A 19,440-nucleotide genomic window follows, 5' to 3' on the forward strand; every position below is an offset into this window, starting at 1 on the left:
CCACCCACCCACTCACCCACCCACCCACCCACTCACCCACCCACCCACCCACCCACCCACTCACCCACCCACCCACTCACCCACCCACCCACTCATCCACCCACCCACCCACCCACTCACCCACCCACCCACCCACTCACCCACCCACCCACCCACTCACCCACCCACCCACCCACTCACCCACCCACCCACCCACTCACCCACCCACCCACCCACTCACCCACCCACCCACCCACTCACCCACCCACCCACTCACCCACCCACTCACCCACCCACTCACCCACCCACTCACCCACCCACTCACTCACCCACCCACTCACCCACCCACCCACTCACCCACCCACCCACTCACCCACCCACTCACCCACTCACCCACCCACTCACCATCATCACCATCATCACCATCACCACCATCATCACCATCACCACCATCATCATCACCATCATCATCACCACTACCACCATCACCACCATCACCACCACCATCACCACCATCATCACCATCATCACCACCACCATCATCATCATCACGATCATCACCATCACCACCACCACCACCATCACCACCACCATCACCACCATCATCATTTTATTGTATGAACACAAACGACACTGCCATAGAGGAGAGTTACAGAACCACCATCACCACCATCACCATCACCACCATCACCATCATCACCACCACCACCATCACCACCACCATCATCACCACCACCATCATCACCACCACCATCATCATCACCACCACCACCATCATCACCACCATCATCACCACCATCATCATCACCATCACCACCACCACCATCATCACCACCACCATCATCACCACCATCACCACCACCATCATCATCATCACCACCACCATCACCACCACCATCAACACCACCACCACGCTGGTGATGGTGGTGATGATGTTGTATTGGTCATTGTGATTACAGTGATGGTGCTGATGATGTTGATGGTGCTGATGATTGTGTTGCTGATGATACTGGTAATACTGCTGATGATACTGGTAATACTGCTGACGATGTATTGGTGATTATGATGATGATGATGCTGCTGATGATAGTGGTCATACGGCTGATGATGATGCTACTGATGAGTGATGGTGATGATGATAGTGATGATCCTGCTGCTGATGATGATCGTGATGATACTGCTGCTGATGATGATCGTGATGCTGATGACGATGTTGTATTGGTGCTGATGATGACAGTGATGGTGCTGATACTGCTGATGATGCTGCTGATTCTCTAGGAATCTTCCTTCTCTTGAAACCTGTGAACACAATCACATTGGTTAGTGCAGAACTATGCTGCTGATGATGATGCTGATACTGCTGCTGTTGATGATGCTACTGATGATGATGATGCTGATGATGATGCTACTGATGATGATGTTGTTGGTAATGCTGCTGATGATGATGATGCTGCTGATGATGATGATGATGCTGTTGATGCTGATGATGATGATGATGATGCTGATGATGATGATGATGATGCTGATGCTGCTGATGATGCTGCTGCTGATGATGCTGCTGTTGATGATGCTGATGATGATGCTGCTGCTGCTGATGATGATGCTGCTGATGATGATGCTGATGATGCTGCTGCTGCTGCTGATGCAGCTGCAGCTGCTGATGATGCTGCTGCTGATGATGCTGCTGCTGATGATGATGCTGCTGATGATGCTGCTGCTGCTGCTGATGATGCTGATGATGATGATGCTGCTGCTGCTGATGATGCTGATGATGATGATGCTGATGATGATGCTGCTGATGATGCTGCTGCTGATGATGCTGCTGCTGCTGCTGATGATGCTGATGATGATGCTGCTGTTGATGATGCTGCTGATGATGCTGCTGCTGATGATGATGCTGCTGATGATGCTGCTGCTGCTGCTGATGATGCTGATGATGATGATGATGATGCTGCTGCTGATGATGCTGCTGCTGATGCTGATGATGATGATTATGCTGATGCTGCTGCTGATGCTGATGATGATGATTATGCTGATGCTGCTGCTGCTGATGATGCTGATGATGATGCTGCTGATGATGATGATGCTACTGCTGATGATGATGCTGCTGATGATGGTGATGATGATGCTACTGCTGATGATGCTGATGCTGATGATGCTGATGATGCTGATGATGCTGCTGATGATGCTGCTGCTGATGATGCTGATGATGCTGATGATGCTGATGATGATGCTGCTGTTGTTGATGCTGCTGATGATGCTGATGATGCTGCTGCTGCTGATGATGATGCTGATGATGATGATACATCTGCTGATGATGATGATGCTGTTGCTGCTGATGATGATGCTGATGATGATGATGCTGCTGCTGATGATGATGATGCTGCTGATGATGTTGCTGCTGATGATGATGCTGATGATGATGATGCTGATGATGATGCTGATGATGATGATGCTGCTGCTGCTGCTGATGATGCTGCTGATGATGATGCTGCTGCTGCTGATGATGATGCTGATGATGATGATGATGCTGATGATGCTGATGATGATGATACATCTGCTGATGCTGCTGCTGCTGCTTACCGGCACGTGACGCACGTGTAGAAGACGGTTTGCCCCTCGTCAGCGGAGCGCGTCTGTCGCGTGTGGTACGCCATGGCCTCGCCACCACAACGTGGACACCGCCGCTCCACCTACACCACGTGACCACCACGTCATCACCACGTGACCACCACGTGACCACCACGTGACCACCACGTGACCACCACGTGACCACCACGTGACCACCACGTGACCACCACGTGACCACCACGTGACCACGTCACCATGACCACCGCCACGTGACCACCACGTCATGACCACACGTCATCACCACGTCACCATCACGTGACCACGTCACCATGACCACCACCACGTGAGCACCACGTGACCACCACGTCACCACCACGTGACCACCACGTCATCACCACGTCACCATCACGTGACCACCTCGTCATCACCACGTGACCACCACGTCACCATCACGTGACCACCACGTCATCACCACGTCACCACCACGTCACCATGACCACCACCACGTCACCATGACCACCACCACGTCACCATGACCACCACCACGTCACCATGACCACCACCACGTCACCATGACCACCACCACGTCACCACCACGTGACCACGTTACCATCACGACTCTCCACCGACGTTACCAACACCATCGCCGATCAACCACCACGAGACCATCACTGCACGAGTGTGAGTGAGTGTGTAGGTGAGTGTGTAGGTGAGTGTGTAGGTGAGTGAGTAGGTGAGTGTGTAGGTGAGTGTGTAGGTGAGTGTACAGGTGAGTGTGTAGGTGAGTGTGTAGGTGAGTGTGTAGGTGAGTGTGTAGGTGAGTGTGAGAGTGTGTAGGTGAGTGAGTGTGTTAGTGAGTAAGTGTGTAGGTGAGTGTGTAGGTGAGTGTGTAGGTGAGTGTGTAGGTGAGTGAGTGTGTAGGTGAGTGTGTAGGTGAGTGTGTAGGTGAGTGTGTAGGTGAGTGTGTAGGTGAGTGAGTGTGTTAGTGAGTAAGTGTGTAGGTGAGTGTGTAGGTGAGTGAGTAGGTGAGTGTGTAGGTGAGTGTGTAGGTGAGTGAGTAGGTGAGTGTGTAGGTGAGTGTGTAGGTGAGTGAGTGTGTTAGTGAGTAAGTGTGTAGGTGAGTGTGTAGGTGAGTGAGTAGGTGAGTGTGTAGGTGAGTGAGTGTGTAGGTGAGTGTGTAGGTGAGTGTGTAGGTGAGCGTGTAGGTGAGTGAGTGTGTAGGTGAGTGTGTAGGTGAGTGAGTGTGTAGGTGAGCGTGTAGGTGAGTGAGTGAGTAGGTGAGTGTGTAGGTGAGTGAGTGTGTAGGTGAGTGAGCGTGTAGGTGAGTGAGCGTGTAGGTGAGTGAGTGTGTAGGTGAGTGAGCGTGTAGGTGAGTGAGTAGGTGTGTGTGTAGGTGAGTGAGTGTGTAGGTGAGTGTGTAGGTGAGCGTGTAGGTGAGTGAGTGTGTAGGTGAGTGTGTAGGTGAGTGAGTGTGTAGGTGAGTGAGCGTGTAGGTGAGTGAGCGTGTAGGTGAGTGAGTGTGTAGGTGAGTGAGTGTGTAGGTGAGTGAGTGTGTAGGTGAGTGAGCGTGTAGGTGAGCGTGTAGGTGAGTGAGTGTGTAGGTGAGTGTGTAGGTGAGTGAGTGTGTAGGTGAGTGAGTGTGTAGGTGAGTGAGTGTGTAGGTGAGTGTGTAGGTGAGTGTGTAGGTGAGTGTGTAGGTGAGCGTGTAGGTGAGTGAGTGTGTAGGTGAGTGTGTAGGTGAGTGAGTGTGTAGGTGAGTGAGCGTGTAGGTGAGTGAGTGTGTAGGTGAGTGAGTGTGTAGGTGAGTGAGCGTGTAGGTGAGTGAGTGTGTAGGTGAGTGAGCGTGTAGGTGAGTGAGTAGGTGAGTGTGTAGGTGAGTGTGTAGGTGAGTGTGTAGGTGAGTGAGTGTGTAGGTGAGTGTGTAGGTGAGTGAGTGTGTAGGTGAGTGAGCGTGTAGGTGAGTGAGTGTGTAGGTGAGTGAGCGTGTAGGTGAGTGAGTGTGTAGGTGAGTGAGCGTGTAGGTGAGTGAGTGTGTAGGTGAGTGAGTGTGTAGGTGAGTGAGCGTGTAGGTGAGTGAGTGTGTAGGTGAGTGAGCGTGTAGGTGAGTGAGTGTGTAGGTGAGTGAGCGTGTAGGTGAGTGAGTGAGTAGCTGAGTGAGTGTGTAGGTGAGTGAGTGTGTAGGTGAGTGAGTAGGTGTGTGTGTAGGTGAGTGAGCGTGTAGGTGAGTGTGTAGGTGAGTGTGTGAGTGAGTAGGTGAGTGGGTAGGTGAGTGTGTAGGTGAGTGGGTAGGTGAGTGTGTAGGTGAGTGTGCAGGTGAGTGTGTAGGTGAGTGTGTAGGTGAGTGTGTAGGTGAGTGTGTAGGTGAGTGAGTAGGTGAGTGTGTAGGTGAGTGAGTGAGTGAGTGTGTAGGTGAGTGAGTAGGTGAGTGTACAGGTGAGTTGAGTGTGTAGGTGAGTGTGTAGGTGAGTGAGTGTGTAGGTGATTGAGTGTGTAGGTGAGTGTGTAGGTGATTGAGTGTGTAGGTGAGTAGGTGAGTGTACAGGTGAGTGGTGTACAGGTGAGTGTGCAGGTGAGTGTACAGGTGAATGTGTAGGTGAGTGTGTAGGTGAGTGAGTAGGTGAGTGATTGTACAGGTGAGTGAGTAGGTGAGTGAGTAGGTGAGTGAGTAGGTGAGTGTGTAGGTGAGTGTACAGGTGAGTGTGTAGGTGAGTGAGTGTGTAGGTGAGTCAGTGTACAGGTGAGTGTGCAGGTGAGTGTACAGGTAAGTGTACAGGTAAGTGTGTAGGTGAGTGTGAGCGTGTGAGTGAGAGTGTGTAGGTGAGTGAGTAGGAGAGTGTCTAGGTGAGTGTACAGGTGTGTAGGTGAGTGTGCAGGTGAGTGTACAGGTGAGTGTGTAGGTGAGTGAGTAAGTGAGTGTGTAGGTGAGTGTCTAGGTGAGTGTCTAGGTGAGTGAGTGTGTGAGTGTGAGCGAGTGTGAGTGTGTGTAGGTGAGTGTACAGGTGAGTGTGTAGGTGAGTGTACAGGTGAGTGTGTAGGTGAGTGAGAAGGTGAGTGTACAGGTGAGTGTACAGGTGAGTGTACAGGTGAGTGTACAGGTGAGTGTGTGAGTGAGAGTGTTAGTAAGTGTGTAGGTAAGTGTGTAGGTGAGTGTGTAGGTGTGTGTGTAGGTGAGTGTGTAGGTGAGTGAGTGTACACGTGAGTCAGTAGGTGAGTGTCTAGGTGAGTGTACAGGTGAGTGTATAGGTGAGTGTACAGGTGAGTGTATAGGTGAGTGTACAGGTGAGTGAGTGTACACGTGAGTCAGTAGGTGAGTGTCTAGGTGAGTGTACAGGTGAGTGTATAGGTGAGTGTACAGGTGAGTGTATAGGTGAGTGTACAGGTGAGTGAGTGTACAGGTGAGTGTGTGAGTGAGTGTGTAGATGAGTGAGTGTGTAGGTGAGTGTGTAGGTGAGTGAGTGTGCAGGTGAATGTCTAGGTGAGTGTGTAGGTGAGTGAGTGTGCAGGTGAATGTCTAGGTGAGTGTGCAGGTGAATGTCTAGGTGAGTGTACAGGTGAGTGTACAGCTGAGTGTACAGCTGAGTGTACAGCTGAGTGTACAGCTGAGTGTACAGCTGAGTGTACAGCTGAGTGTACAGCTGAGTGTACAGGTGAGTGAGTGTACAGGTGAGTGTGTAGGTGAGTGTGTAGGTGAGTGTCTAGGTGAGTGTGTAGGTGAGTGTACAGGTGAATGCCTAGCTGAGTGTACAGCTGAGTGTACAGCTGAGTGTACAGGTGAGTGTACAGCTGAGTGTACAGCTGAGTGTACAGGTGAGTGTACAGCTGAGTGTACAGGTGAGTGTACAGCTGAGTGTACAGCTGAGTGTACAGCTGAGTGTACAGGTGAGTGAGTGTACAGGTGAGTGTGTGTACAGGTGAGTGTGTGAGTGAGTGTACAGCTGAGTGTACAGCTGAGTGTACAGGTGAGTGTACAGGTGAGTGTACAGCTGAGTGTACAGGTGAGTGTACAGGTGAGTGTACAGGTGAGTGGACTCACCGTGGGCCCCGTGAGCTCCTCTCTCGACTGAATCTGCTCCTCCTCGCCCAGGCCGGCGACATCGTCTGCGTTGTTGAACTTCACCACCGAAATCGTCGCCACCTTCTCCAGGGCTGACAAAGACAAAGGTCCCCCGTGTAGCCTCGGGCACGCCGTGATCAGGGGGGGGGGGCAAGTGCAGTGAGAGTGTACGGGTGAGTGAGTCATTCACTCACCCACTCACTCAGCCATTCACTCAGCCATTCACTCAGCCACTCACTCAATCACTCACCCACCCATTCACTCACTCAATCACCCACTCACTCACTCACCCACTCACCCATTCACTCACTCACTCAGCCATTCACTCACTCAGCCATTCACTCACCCACTCACCCACCCACTCACTCACCCATTCACTCACTCACCCATTCACTCACTCACTCAAGCGTAGAGAGAAGGGAGGGAATGACCGTGGCCGAGAAGACCCGAAGCTTCGTGCGGAGCGACAGACCAGGTAGCTTCCACACAGCGTTACGCAACCGATGAAAAGATATTGCCGCTCGACTGATTCGGAGTGAGACCTCTGCTGTTAAAAACCGGAGCCGGTCATGAGCACACTGCCCAGGTATGGGAAACTCTCCACTCTCTCCACAACTGTCCTAATCACCGATTGGGAGTTGTGGGGGTGGAGTGTCTTGATGAGTTGGTGTGTGTATATGAGTGTTTGTATAAGTGTGTGTATGTATATGAGAGTGAGTGTGTGTGTATGTATGTATATGAGTAAACTGGTAGGAACCTCCTGGTTACACCAGCCCACAGGGGATTATTGTGTCCGTCGTGTAGGGAGGGGCTGGGTGTGGAGGGTGGGGAGGGGCTGGGTGGTGAGGGGCTGCGTGGGGAGGGGCTGGGTGGTGAGAGTAGGGAGGGGAGGGGCTGGGTGTGGAGGGAGGGGAGGGACTGGGTAGGGTGGGGAGGGGCTGGGTGGGGAGGGTGGGGAGGGGCTGGGTGGGGAGGGTGGGGAGGGGCTGGGTGGTGAGGGTGGGGAGGGGGTGGGGAGGGGCTGGGTGGTGAGGGTGGGGAGGGGCTGGGTGGTGAGGGTGGTGAGGGGGCTGGGTGGTGAGGGTGGTGAGGGGCTGGGTGGTGAGGGTGGGGAGGGTGGGGGAGGGGCTGGGTGGTGAGGGTGGTGAGGGGCTGGGTGGTGAGGGTGGGGAGGGGCTGGGTGGTGAGGGGCTGGGTGGGGAGGGGCTGGGTGGGGAGGGGCTGGGTGGTGAGGGGTGGGGAGGGGCTGGGTGGTGAGGGTGGGGAGGGTGGGGAGGGGACTGGGTGGTGAGGGTGGGGAGGGGGCTGGGTGGTGAGGGTAGGGAGGGGAGGGTGGGGAGAGGGCTGGGTGGGGGAGGGGCTGGGTGGGGAGGGGCAGGGTGGTGAGGGTAGGGAGGGGAGAGGTGGGGAGGGGCTGGGGTGGGGAGGGGCTGGGTGGGGTGGGTGGGAGGGGTGGGGCTGGGTGGGGAGGGGCTGCTCAACCCCGTGTTGCCCTTATAAAACTCAACGTTTCACCTACTCACGCCGGCGTGTGCCCGCCCTCACAGTCGGCCAGATTTGCGTAATGCACCACCACGTTGCCCTGGCCGTTGTTGAGCCTGCAGGCCATTGACCGAGCAACCCAACAAGGTGTTCCTACCAGCTCCCTCCACAGCAGGGATGTGTTAGATCTGAGTGTGTGTATGAGTAGTGTGTGTGTGTATGAGTAGTGTGTGTGTGTGTATGAGTAGTGTGTGTATGAGTAGTGTGTGTATGAGTAGTGTGTGTGTGTATGAGTAGTGTGTGTGTATGAGTAGTGTGTGTGTATGAGTAGTGTGTGTGTGTATGAGTAGTGTGTGTGTGTGTATGAGTAGTGTGTGTGTATGAGTAGTGTGTGTGTATGAGTAGTGTGTGTATATGAGTAGTGTGTGTGTGTATGAGTAGTGTGTGTGTGTATGAGTAGTGTGTGTATGAGTAGTGTGTGTGTGTATGAGTAGTGTGTGTGTGTATGAGTAGTGTGTGTGTGTATGAGTAGTGTGTGTATGAGTAGTGTGTGTGTGTATGAGTAGTGTGTGTGTATATGAGTAGTGTGTGTATGAGTAGTGTGTGTGTGTATGAGTAGTGTGTGTGTATGAGTAGTGTGTGTGTATGAGTAGTGTGTGTGTGTATGAGTAGTGTGTGTGTGTATGAGTAGTGTGTGTATGAGTAGTGAGTGTGTGTATGAGTAGTGTGTGTGTGTATGAGTAGTGTGTGTGTGTGTATGAGTAGTGTGTGTGTGTATGAGTAGTGTGTGTGTATGAGTAGTGTGTGTATGAGTAGTGTGTGTGTGTATGAGTAGTGTGTGTGTGTATGAGTAGTGTGTGTGTGTGTGAGTAGTGTGTGTGTGAGTAGTGTGTGTGTGTATGAGTAGTGTGTGTGTGTATGAGTAGTGTGTGTATGAGTAGTGTGTGTGTGTATGAGTAGTGTGTGTGTGTATGAGTAGTGTGTGTGGTGTGAGTAGTGTGTGTGTATGAGTAGTGTGTGTGTGTATGAGTAGTGTGTGTGTGTATGAGTAGTGTGTGTGTGTGTGAGTAGTGTGTGTGTGTATGAGTAGTGTGTGTAGTATGAGTAGTATGTGTGTATGAGTAGTGTGTGTGTATGAGTAGTGTGTGTGTGTATGAGTAGTGTGTTGTGTGTATGAGTAGTGTGTTTGTGTATGAGTAGTGTGTGTGTGTATGAGTAGTGTGTTTGTGTATGAGTAGTGTGTGTATGAGTAGTGTGTTGTGTGTGAGTAGTGTGTGTATGAGTAGTGTGTGTGTGTATGAGTAGTGTGTGTGTGTGTGAGTAGTGTGTGTATGAGTAGTGTGTGTGTGTATGAGTAGTGTGTGTGTATGAGTAGTGTGTGTGTATGAGTAGTGTGTGTGTATGAGTAGTGTGTGTGTGTATGAGTAGTGTGTGTGTGTATGAGTAGTGTGTGTGTGTATGAGTAGTGTGTGTGTATGAGTAGTGTGTGTATGAGTAGTGTGTGTGTATGAGTAGTGTGTGTGTGTATGAGTAGTGTGTGTGTATGAGTAGTGTGTGTGTGTATGAGTAGTGTGTGTGTGTATGAGTAGTGTGTTTGTGTATGAGTAGTGTGTGTGTGTATGAGTAGTGTGTGTGTGTGTGAGTAGTGTGTGTGTATGAGTAGTGTGTGTGTGTATGAGTAGTGTGTGTGTGTATGAGTAGTGTGTGTGTGTATGAGTAGTGAGTGTGTGTGTATGAGTAGTGTGTGTGTATGAGTAGTGTGTGTGTGTATGAGTAGTGTGTGTGTGTATGAGTAGTGTGTGTGTGTATGAGTAGTGTGTGTGTGTATGAGTAGTGTGTGTGTGTATGAGTAGTGTGTGTGTGTATGAGTAGTGTGTGTGTGTATGAGTAGTGTGTGTGTGTATGAGTAGTGTGTGTGTATGAGTAGTGTGTGTGTGTATGAGTAGTGTGTGTGTATGAGTAGTGTGTGTGTGTATGAGTAGTGTGTGTGTATGAGTAGTGTGTGTGTGTATGAGTAGTGTGTGTGTGTATGAGTAGTGTGTGTATGAGTAGTGTGTGTGTGTATGAGTAGTGTGTGTGTGTATGAGTAGTGTGTGTGTGTATGAGTAGTGTGTGTGAGTAGTGTGTGTGTGTATGAGTAGTGTGTGTGTGTATGAGTAGTGTGTGTGTGTATGAGTAGTGTGTGTGTGTATGAGTAGTGTGTGTGTATGAGTAGTGTGTGTGTGTATGAGTACTGTGTGTGTATGAGTAGTGTGTGTGTATGAGTAGTGTGTGTGTGTATGAGTAGTGTGTGTGTGTATGAGTAGTGTGTGTGTGTATGAGTAGTGTGTGTGTGTATGAGTAGTGTGTGTGTATGAGTAGTGTGTGTGTGTATGAGTATGTGTGTGTATGAGTAGTGTGTGTGTATGAGTAGTGTGTGTGTGTATGAGTAGTGTGTGTGTGTATGAGTAGTGTGTGTGTATGAGTAGTGTGTGTGTATGAGTAGTGTGTGTGTGTATGAGTAGTGTGTGTGTGTATGAGTAGTGTGTGTGTGTATGAGTAGTGTGTGTGTATGAGTAGTGTGTGTGTATGAGTAGTGTGTGTGTGTATGAGTAGTGTGTGTGTGTATGAGTAGTGTGTGTGTGTATGAGTAGTGTGTGTGTATGAGTAGTGTGTGTGTGTATGAGTAGTGTGTGTGTGTATGAGTAGTGTGTGTGTGTATGAGTAGTGTGTGTGTGTATGAGTAGTGTGTGTGTGTATGAGTAGTGTGTGTGTATGAGTAGTGTGTGTATGAGTAGTGTGTGTGTATGAGTAGTGTGTGTATATGAGTAGTGTGTGTGTATGAGTAGTGTGTGTGTGTATGAGTAGTGTGTGTGTGTATGAGTAGTGTGTGTGTATGAGTAGTGTGTGTGTGTATGAGTAGTGTGTGTGTATGAGTAGTGTGTGTGTATGAGTAGTGTGTGTGTGTATGAGTAGTGTGTGTGTGTGTATGAGTAGTGTGTGTGTGTATGAGTAGTGTGTGTATGAGTAGTGTGTGTGTATGAGTAGTGTGTGTGTGTATGAGTAGTGTGTGTGTGTGTATGAGTAGTGTGTGTGTGTATGAGTAATGTGTGTATGAGTAGTGTGTGTGTGTATGAGTAGTGTGTGTATGAGTAGTGTGTGTGTGTATGAGTAGTGTGTGTGTATGAGTAGTGTGTGTATGAGTAGTGTGTGTGTGTATGAGTAGTGAGTGTGTGTATGAGTAGTGTGTGTGTGTATGAGTAGTGTGTGTATGAGTAGTGTGTGTGTGTATGAGTAGTGTGTGTGTGTGTATGAGTAGTGTGTGTGTGTATGAGTAGTGAGTGTGTGTATGAGTAGTGTGTGTGTGTATGAGTAGTGTGTGTGGTATGAGTAGTGTGTGTGTATGAGTAGTGTGTGTGTGTATGAGTAGTGTGTGTGTGTATGAGTAGTGTGTGTGTGTATGAGTAGTGTGTGTGTGTATGAGTAGTGTGTGTGTGTATGAGTAGTGTGTGTGTATGAGTAGTGTGTGTATATGAGTAGTGTGTGTGTGTATGAGTAGTGTGTGTGTGTATGAGTAGTGTGTGTGTGTATGAGTAGTGTGTGTGTGTATGAGTAGTGTGTGTGTGTATGAGTAGTGTGTGTGTATGAGTAGTGTGTGTGTGTATGAGTAGTGTGTGTGTGTATGAGTAGTGTGTGTGTGTATGAGTAGTGTGTGTATATGAGTAGTGTGTGTGTATGAGTAGTGTGTGTGTATGAGTAGTGTGTGTGTGTATGAGTAGTGTGTGTGTATGAGTAGTGTGTGTGTGTATGAGTAGTGTGTGTGTATGAGTAGTGTGTGTGTATGAGTAGTGTGTGTGTATGAGTAGTGTGTGTGTATGAGTAGTGTGTATATGAGTAGTGTGTGTATGAGTAGTGTGTGTATATGAGTAGTGTGTGTGTATATGAGTAGTGTGTGTGTATGAGTAGTGTGTGTGTATGAGTAGTGTGTATATGAGTAGTGTATATGAGTAGTGTATATGAGTAGTGTATATATGAGTAGTGTATATGAGTAATGTATATGAGTAGTATATATATGAGTAGTGTATATATGAGTAGTGTATATGAGTAGTGTATATGAGTAGTATGTATATGAGTAGTGTATATGAGTAGTGTATATGAGTAGTGTATATGAGTAGTGTATATGAGTAGTGTATATGAGTAGTGTGTATATGAGTATGTATATGAGTAGTATATATATGAGTAGTGTATATGAGTAGTATATATATGAGTAGTGTATATGAGTAGTGTATATGAGTAGTGTATATGAGTATATATATGAGTAGTGTGTATAAGAGTATATATATGAGTATGTATATGAGTATGTATATGAGTAGTATATATATGAGTAGTGTATATGAGTAGTATATATATGAGTAGTGTATATGAGTAGTATATATATGAGTATGTATATGAGTAGTATATATATGAGTATGTATATGAGTATGTATATGAGTAGTATATATATGAGTAGTGTATATGAGTAGTATATATATGAGTAGTGTATATGAGTAGTGTATATGAGTAGTATATATATGAGTAGTGTATATGAGTAGTGTATATGAGTAGTGTATATGAGTAGTGTATATGAGTAGTATATATATGAGTAGTGTATATGAGTAGTGTATATGAGTAGTATATATATGAGTAGTGTATATGAGTAGTATATATATGAGTAGTGTATATGAGTAGTGTATATGAGTAGTGTGTATATGAGTATGTATATGAGTAGTGTATATGAGTAGTGTATATGAGTAGTGTGTATATGAGTATATATATGAGTAGTGTATATGAGTATATATATGAGTAGTGTATATGAGTAGTGTGTATGAGTATATATATGAGTAGTGTATATGAGTAGTGTATATGAGTAGTGTGTATATGAGTATATATATGAGTAGTGTATATGAGTAGTGTATATATGAGTAGTGTATATGAGTAGTGTATATGAGTAGTGTGTATATGAGTAGTGTGTATATGAGTATGTATATGAGTAGTGTGTATATGAGTAGTATATATATGAGTAGTGTATATGAGTAGTATATATATGAGTAGTGTATATGAGTAGTATATATATGAGTAGTGTATATGAGTAGTGTATATGAGTAGTGTATATGAGTAGTGTATATGAGTAGTGTATATGAGTATGTATATGAGTAGTGTATATGAGTAGTGTATATGAGTAGTGTATATGAGTAGTGTATATGAGTAGTGTGTATATGAGTATGTATATGAGTAGTGTATATGAGTAGTATATATATGAGTAGTGTATATGAGTAGTGTATATGAGTAGTGTATATGAGTAGTGTGTATATGAGTATGTATATGAGTAGTGTATATGAGTAGTATATATGAGTAGTGTATATGAGTAGTGTATATGAGTAGTGTATATGAGTAGTATATATATGAGTAGTGTATATGAGTAGTGTGTATATGAGTATGTATATGAGTAGTGTGTATAAGAGTAGTATATATATGAGTAGTGTATATGAGTAGTATATATATGAGTATGTATATGAGTAGTATATATATGAGTATGTATATGAGTATATGAGTTATGAGTAGTGTATATGAGTATGTATATGAGTATGTATATGAGTATGTATATGAGTAGTGTATATGAGTAGTATATATATGAGTAGTGTATATGAGTAGTGTATATGAGTAGTGTATATGAGTAGTGTGTATATGAGTATATATATGAGTAGTGTATATGAGTAGTGTATATATGAGTAGTGTATATGAGTAGTGTATATGAGTAGTGTGTATATGAGTATGTATATGAGTAGTATATATATGAGTAGTGTATATGAGTAGTATATATATGAGTAGTGTATATGAGTAGTATATATATGAGTAGTGTATATGAGTAGTGTATATGAGTAGTGTATATGAGTAGTGTATATGAGTAGTGTATATGAGTATGTATATGAGTAGTGTATATGAGTAGTGTATATGAGTAGTGTATATGAGTAGTGTATATGAGTAGTGTATATGAGTAGTGTGTATATGAGTATGTATATGAGTAGTGTATATGAGTAGTATATATATGAGTAGTGTATATGAGTAGTGTATATGAGTAGTGTATATGAGTAGTGTGTATATGAGTATGTATATGAGTAGTGTATATGAGTAGTATATATGAGTAGTGTATATGAGTAGTGTATATGAGTAGTGTATATGAGTAGTATATATATGAGTAGTGTATATGAGTAGTATATATATGAGTATGTATATGAGTAGTATATATATGAGTATGTATATGAGTATATGAGTTATGAGTAGTGTATATGAGTATGTATATGAGTATGTATATGAGTATGTATATGAGTAGTGTATATGAGTAGTATATATATGAGTAGTGTATATGAGTATGTATATGAGTAGTGTATATGAGTATGTATATGAGTATGTATATGAGTAGTATGTATATGAGTAGTATGTATATGAGTAGTGTATATGAGTAGTGTGTATATGAGTATGTATATGAGTAGTGTATATATGAGTAGTGTATATGAGTAGTATATATATGAGTAGTGTATATATGAGTAGTGTATATGAGTAGTGTATATGAGTAGTGTATATGAGTATGTATATGAGTAGTGTATATGAGTAGTGTATATGAGTATGTATATGAGTAGTGTGTATATGAGTAGTGTATATGAGTAGTGTGTATATGAGTATGTATATGAGTAGTGTATATATGAGTAGTGTATATGAGTAGTATATATATGAGTAGTGTATATATGAGTAGTGTATATGAGTAGTGTATATGAGTATGTATATGAGTAGTGTATATATGAGTAGTATGTATATGAGTAGTGTATATATGAGTAGTGTATATGAGTAGTGTATATGAGTAGTGTATATGAGTATGTATATGAGTAGTGTATATGAGTAGTGTATATGAGTATGTATATGAGTAGTGTGTATGAGTAGTGTATATGAGTAGTGTATATGAGTATGTATATGAGTAGTGTATATGAGTAGTGTATATGAGTAGTGTATATGAGTATGTATATGAGTATATATATATGAGTAGTATATATATGAGTAGTATATATGAGTAGTGTATATGAGTAGTGTATATGAGTAGTGTATATGAGTAGTATATATGAGTATGTATATGAGCATGTATATGAGTAGTGTTTGTACCGCGAGCGTCGCCAGGTGAGTGGCAGGAGCGGCAAGCGAGGCTGGCGCTGGAGACGGGGAGCGGCAGAGCCGAGCCACAGCGAGCGCAGAAGTCCGGCTCGCTGTGGAACATCCTGCACAGCAGAGACACTGAGACACACACAGAGAGACACACACAGAGAGACACTGAGACACACACAGAGAGACACATAGACACGCTGTGGAACATCCTGCACAGCAGAGACACTGAGACACACACAGACACACAGAGAGACACATAGACACGCTGTGGAACATCCTGCACAGCAGAGACACTGAGACACACACACACAGAGAGACACATAGACACACTGTGGAACATCCTGCACAGCAGAGACACTGAGACACACACAGAGAGACACACACAGAGAGACACTGAGACACACACAGAGAGACACATAGACACACTGTGGAACATCCTGCACAGCAGAGACACTGAGACACACACAGAGAGACACACACAGAGAGACACTGAGACACACACAGAGAGACACATAGACACACTGTGAAACATCCTGCACAGCAGAGACACTGAGACACACACAGAGACACACAGAGAGACACATAGACACGCTGTGGAACATCCTGCACAGCAGAGACACTGAGACACACACACAGAGAGACACAGAGACACATAGACACGCTGTGGAACATCCTGCACAGCAGAGACACTGAGACACACACAGAGAGACACACACACACAGAGAGACACATAGACACACTGTGAAACATCCTGCACAGCAGAGACACTGAGACACACACACAGACACACAGAGACACACACACACAGAGAGACACATAGACACACTGTGAAACATCCTGCACAGCAGAGACACTGAGACACACACAGAGAGACACACACACACAGAGAGACACATAGACACACTGTGAAACATCCTGCACAGCAGAGACACTGAGACACACACAGACACACAGAGACACACACAGAGAGACACAGAGAGACACATAGACACACTGTGAAACATCCTGCACAGCAGAGACACTGAGACACACACACAGACACACAGAGACACACACAGAGAGACACAGAGAGACACATAGACACACTGTGAAACATCCTGCACAGCAGAGACACTGAGACACACACAGAGACACACAGAGACACACACAGAGAGACACAGAGAGACACATAGACACACTGTGAAACATCCTGCACAGCAGAGACACTGAGACACACACACAGACACACAGAGACACACACAGAGAGACACAGAGAGACACATAGACACACTGTGAAACATCCTGCACAGCAGAGACACTGAGACACACACAGAGACACACAGAGACACACACAGAGAGACACAGAGAGACACATAGACACACTGTGAAACATCCTGCACAGCAGAGACACTGAGACACACACAGAGACACACAGAGACACACACAGAGAGACACACACAGAGAGACACATAGACACACTGTGAAACATCCTGCACAGCAGAGACACTGAGACACACACACAGACACACAGAGACACACACAGAGAGACACAGAGAGACACATAGACACACTGTGAAACATCCTGCACAGCAGAGACACTGAGACACACACACAGACACACAGAGACACACACAGAGAGACACAGAGAGACACATAGACACACTGTGAAACATCCTGCACAGCAGAGACACTGAGACACACACACAGAGACTGAGACACACACAGAGACACAGAGACACACAGAGAGACACATAGACACGCTGTGAAACATCCTGCACAGCAGAGACACTGAGACACACACACAGAGACACACACACTGTGAAACATCCTGCACAGCAGAGACACTGAGACACACACAGACACACACACACACAGAGACACACAGAGAGACACATAGACACACTGTGAAACATCCTGCACAGCAGAGACACTGAGACACACACAGAGACACACAGATAGAGACACTGAGACACACACACAGAGACACACACAGAGACACACACACTGTGAAACATCCTGCACACACACAGAGACACTGAGACAGACACAGAGAGACACACACACACACAGAGACACAGAGACACACAGACACACATAGAGACACACTGTGAAACATCCTGCACAGAGATAGAGACACTGAGACACAGATAGAGACACACACACAGAGACACACACACAGAGACACACACACAGAGACACACACACAGAGACACACACACACAGAGACACACATACATTGACACACACACTGAGACACACACACAGAGACACACACACACAGAGACACACACACATTGACACACACTGAGACACACACACAGAGACACACACACACAGAGACACACACACACAGAGACACACACACATTGAGACACACACACAGAGACACACACACTGAGACACACACACACAGACACACACACACACAGAGGGACAGACATACACCACCACCCGGCCGCCTTTGTCTCCCCACACAACTACAAAGATAAATGTCCCCCGTGTAGCCTCCGGCATGCTGCAGGGGCAAGTGCTGTTAGTAGCGAGTAGCAATAACAGCGCTGCCTATGAAGGCTACCGGCGCTGTGGCTACACACACAGAGAGGGTGGGTGGTGTGGTCTGTACCACCACGCCCGGCCGTCTTTGTCTTCCCATACGCCCGCACACAAAGGTAAAGGTCCCCCGTGTATTCTCTAGCAGGCTGCAGGGGCAAGTGCTGCGAGTAGCAACAGCAGCAGCGCCTTAGAAGACCGCCACTGTGGCAGACAGAGAGGGCGTTGACTAGACTCACCACAACACTCACCACCACCACAACACTCACCACCCTCACAACACTCACCACCACTACACTCACCACAACACTCACCACCCTCACCACCACCCTCACCACCACCCTCACCACCACACTCACCACCACCACCACAACACTCACCACAACACTCACCACCCTCACCACCACCACCACACTCACCACCACCACTCTCACCACCACCACCACACCACCCTCACCACCACCCTCACCACCACATCACCCTCACCACCACTACGCCACCCTCACCACCACCACACTCACCACAACCACCACCACACCACCACCACCACACCACCACCACACTCACCACCACCACACCACCCCCACCACCACCCCCACCACCACCACCCTCACCACCACCACCCTCACCACCACCACAACACTCACCACCACCACCACACCACCACCACCCTCCTCACCACCACCACCACCACCACCCTCACCACCACCACCACAACATTCACTACAACACTCACCACCACAACTTTCACCACCACCCCCCTCACCACCCCCCTCACCACCACCCTCACCACCACCACCACCACCACTCACCACCACCCTCACCACCCTCACCACCCTCACCACCCTCACCACCCTCACCACCCTCACCACCCTCACCACCACCCTCACCACCACCACCACACTCACCACCCCCCTCACCACCACCCCCCTCACCACCCTCACCACCACCCTTACCTCGTGTCGCCACGCCAGGGAAATCTGCTTTACGGCAGCGTGGGAGGGGGGCGGGGCGAAGTGTCGCAAAACAAAAATACGGGGCGGGGAGTAACTCCTCCACTTACGAACGTGATGTGTTCGTAAGTCGGTTTGTCCGTAAGTCGATTTGTCCGTAAGTCGATTTGTCCGTAAGTCCAAAGTTGACTCACGAAACGAATCGACTTCAAGGGGCCGTCCATAAATGACGTCACGCACCTAGTGGGGGGGGGGGGTGGGGGTCAGACATTTGTGACGATGTGTGACGAGGGGGGTGGGGGGGGGGTTTGAGAAATGTGACGTCACGTCAAAATGCGCAATTTTAAATAAATATATACAACACGATTTAAAGTTTATTTAGTGACTGCAGCAGGGATTCATCTTCTTGGTTCTTTCGGTAAAGTCGTCACGTAGAATGGAAATAATAAAATAAATAAAATAAAACATAATAAAATACAATTTTCACGACGTTTCGGCCACAACGCAAGCAGCCGTCCTCAGGTGAAGAAGAACAGGTCTGTCGGGAAGACAGCGTCATTCACATCATCATCGACATCAACATCATCATTAACATCATCATCATCAACATCATCAACATCATCATCAACATCATCATCTTTTTTTTCGATTAAAGCTTTCGTGACTGCAGGGATTCATCTTCTTGGTTCTTTCGGTAAAGTC

General features: G+C 46.7%; 1 protein-coding gene across 1 annotated transcript; it reads right to left on the reverse strand.

Annotated features, from left to right (window-relative positions):
- Positions 1–823: 823 nt before the first annotated feature.
- POLR1H (RNA polymerase I subunit H) lies at positions 824–18,781 on the reverse strand. Its single transcript, XM_078885207.1, has 5 exons — positions 18,742–18,781; positions 15,257–15,385; positions 6,584–6,696; positions 2,563–2,672; positions 824–1,278 (listed from the first exon to the last, which is right to left on the reverse strand). The coding sequence occupies exons 2-5, from the start codon at positions 15,366–15,368 to the stop codon at positions 1,254–1,256; spliced, it is 360 nt and encodes a 119-aa protein (XP_078741333.1). The 5' UTR covers positions 15,369–15,385; positions 18,742–18,781; the 3' UTR covers positions 824–1,253.
- Between the last annotated feature and the right edge of the window lie 659 nt (positions 18,782–19,440).

Source organism: Lampetra fluviatilis, unplaced genomic scaffold, assembly GCF_964198595.1.
Source record: "Lampetra fluviatilis unplaced genomic scaffold, kcLamFluv1.1 SCAFFOLD_270, whole genome shotgun sequence".
Classification (NCBI taxonomy): Eukaryota; Metazoa; Chordata; class Hyperoartia; order Petromyzontiformes; family Petromyzontidae; genus Lampetra; species Lampetra fluviatilis.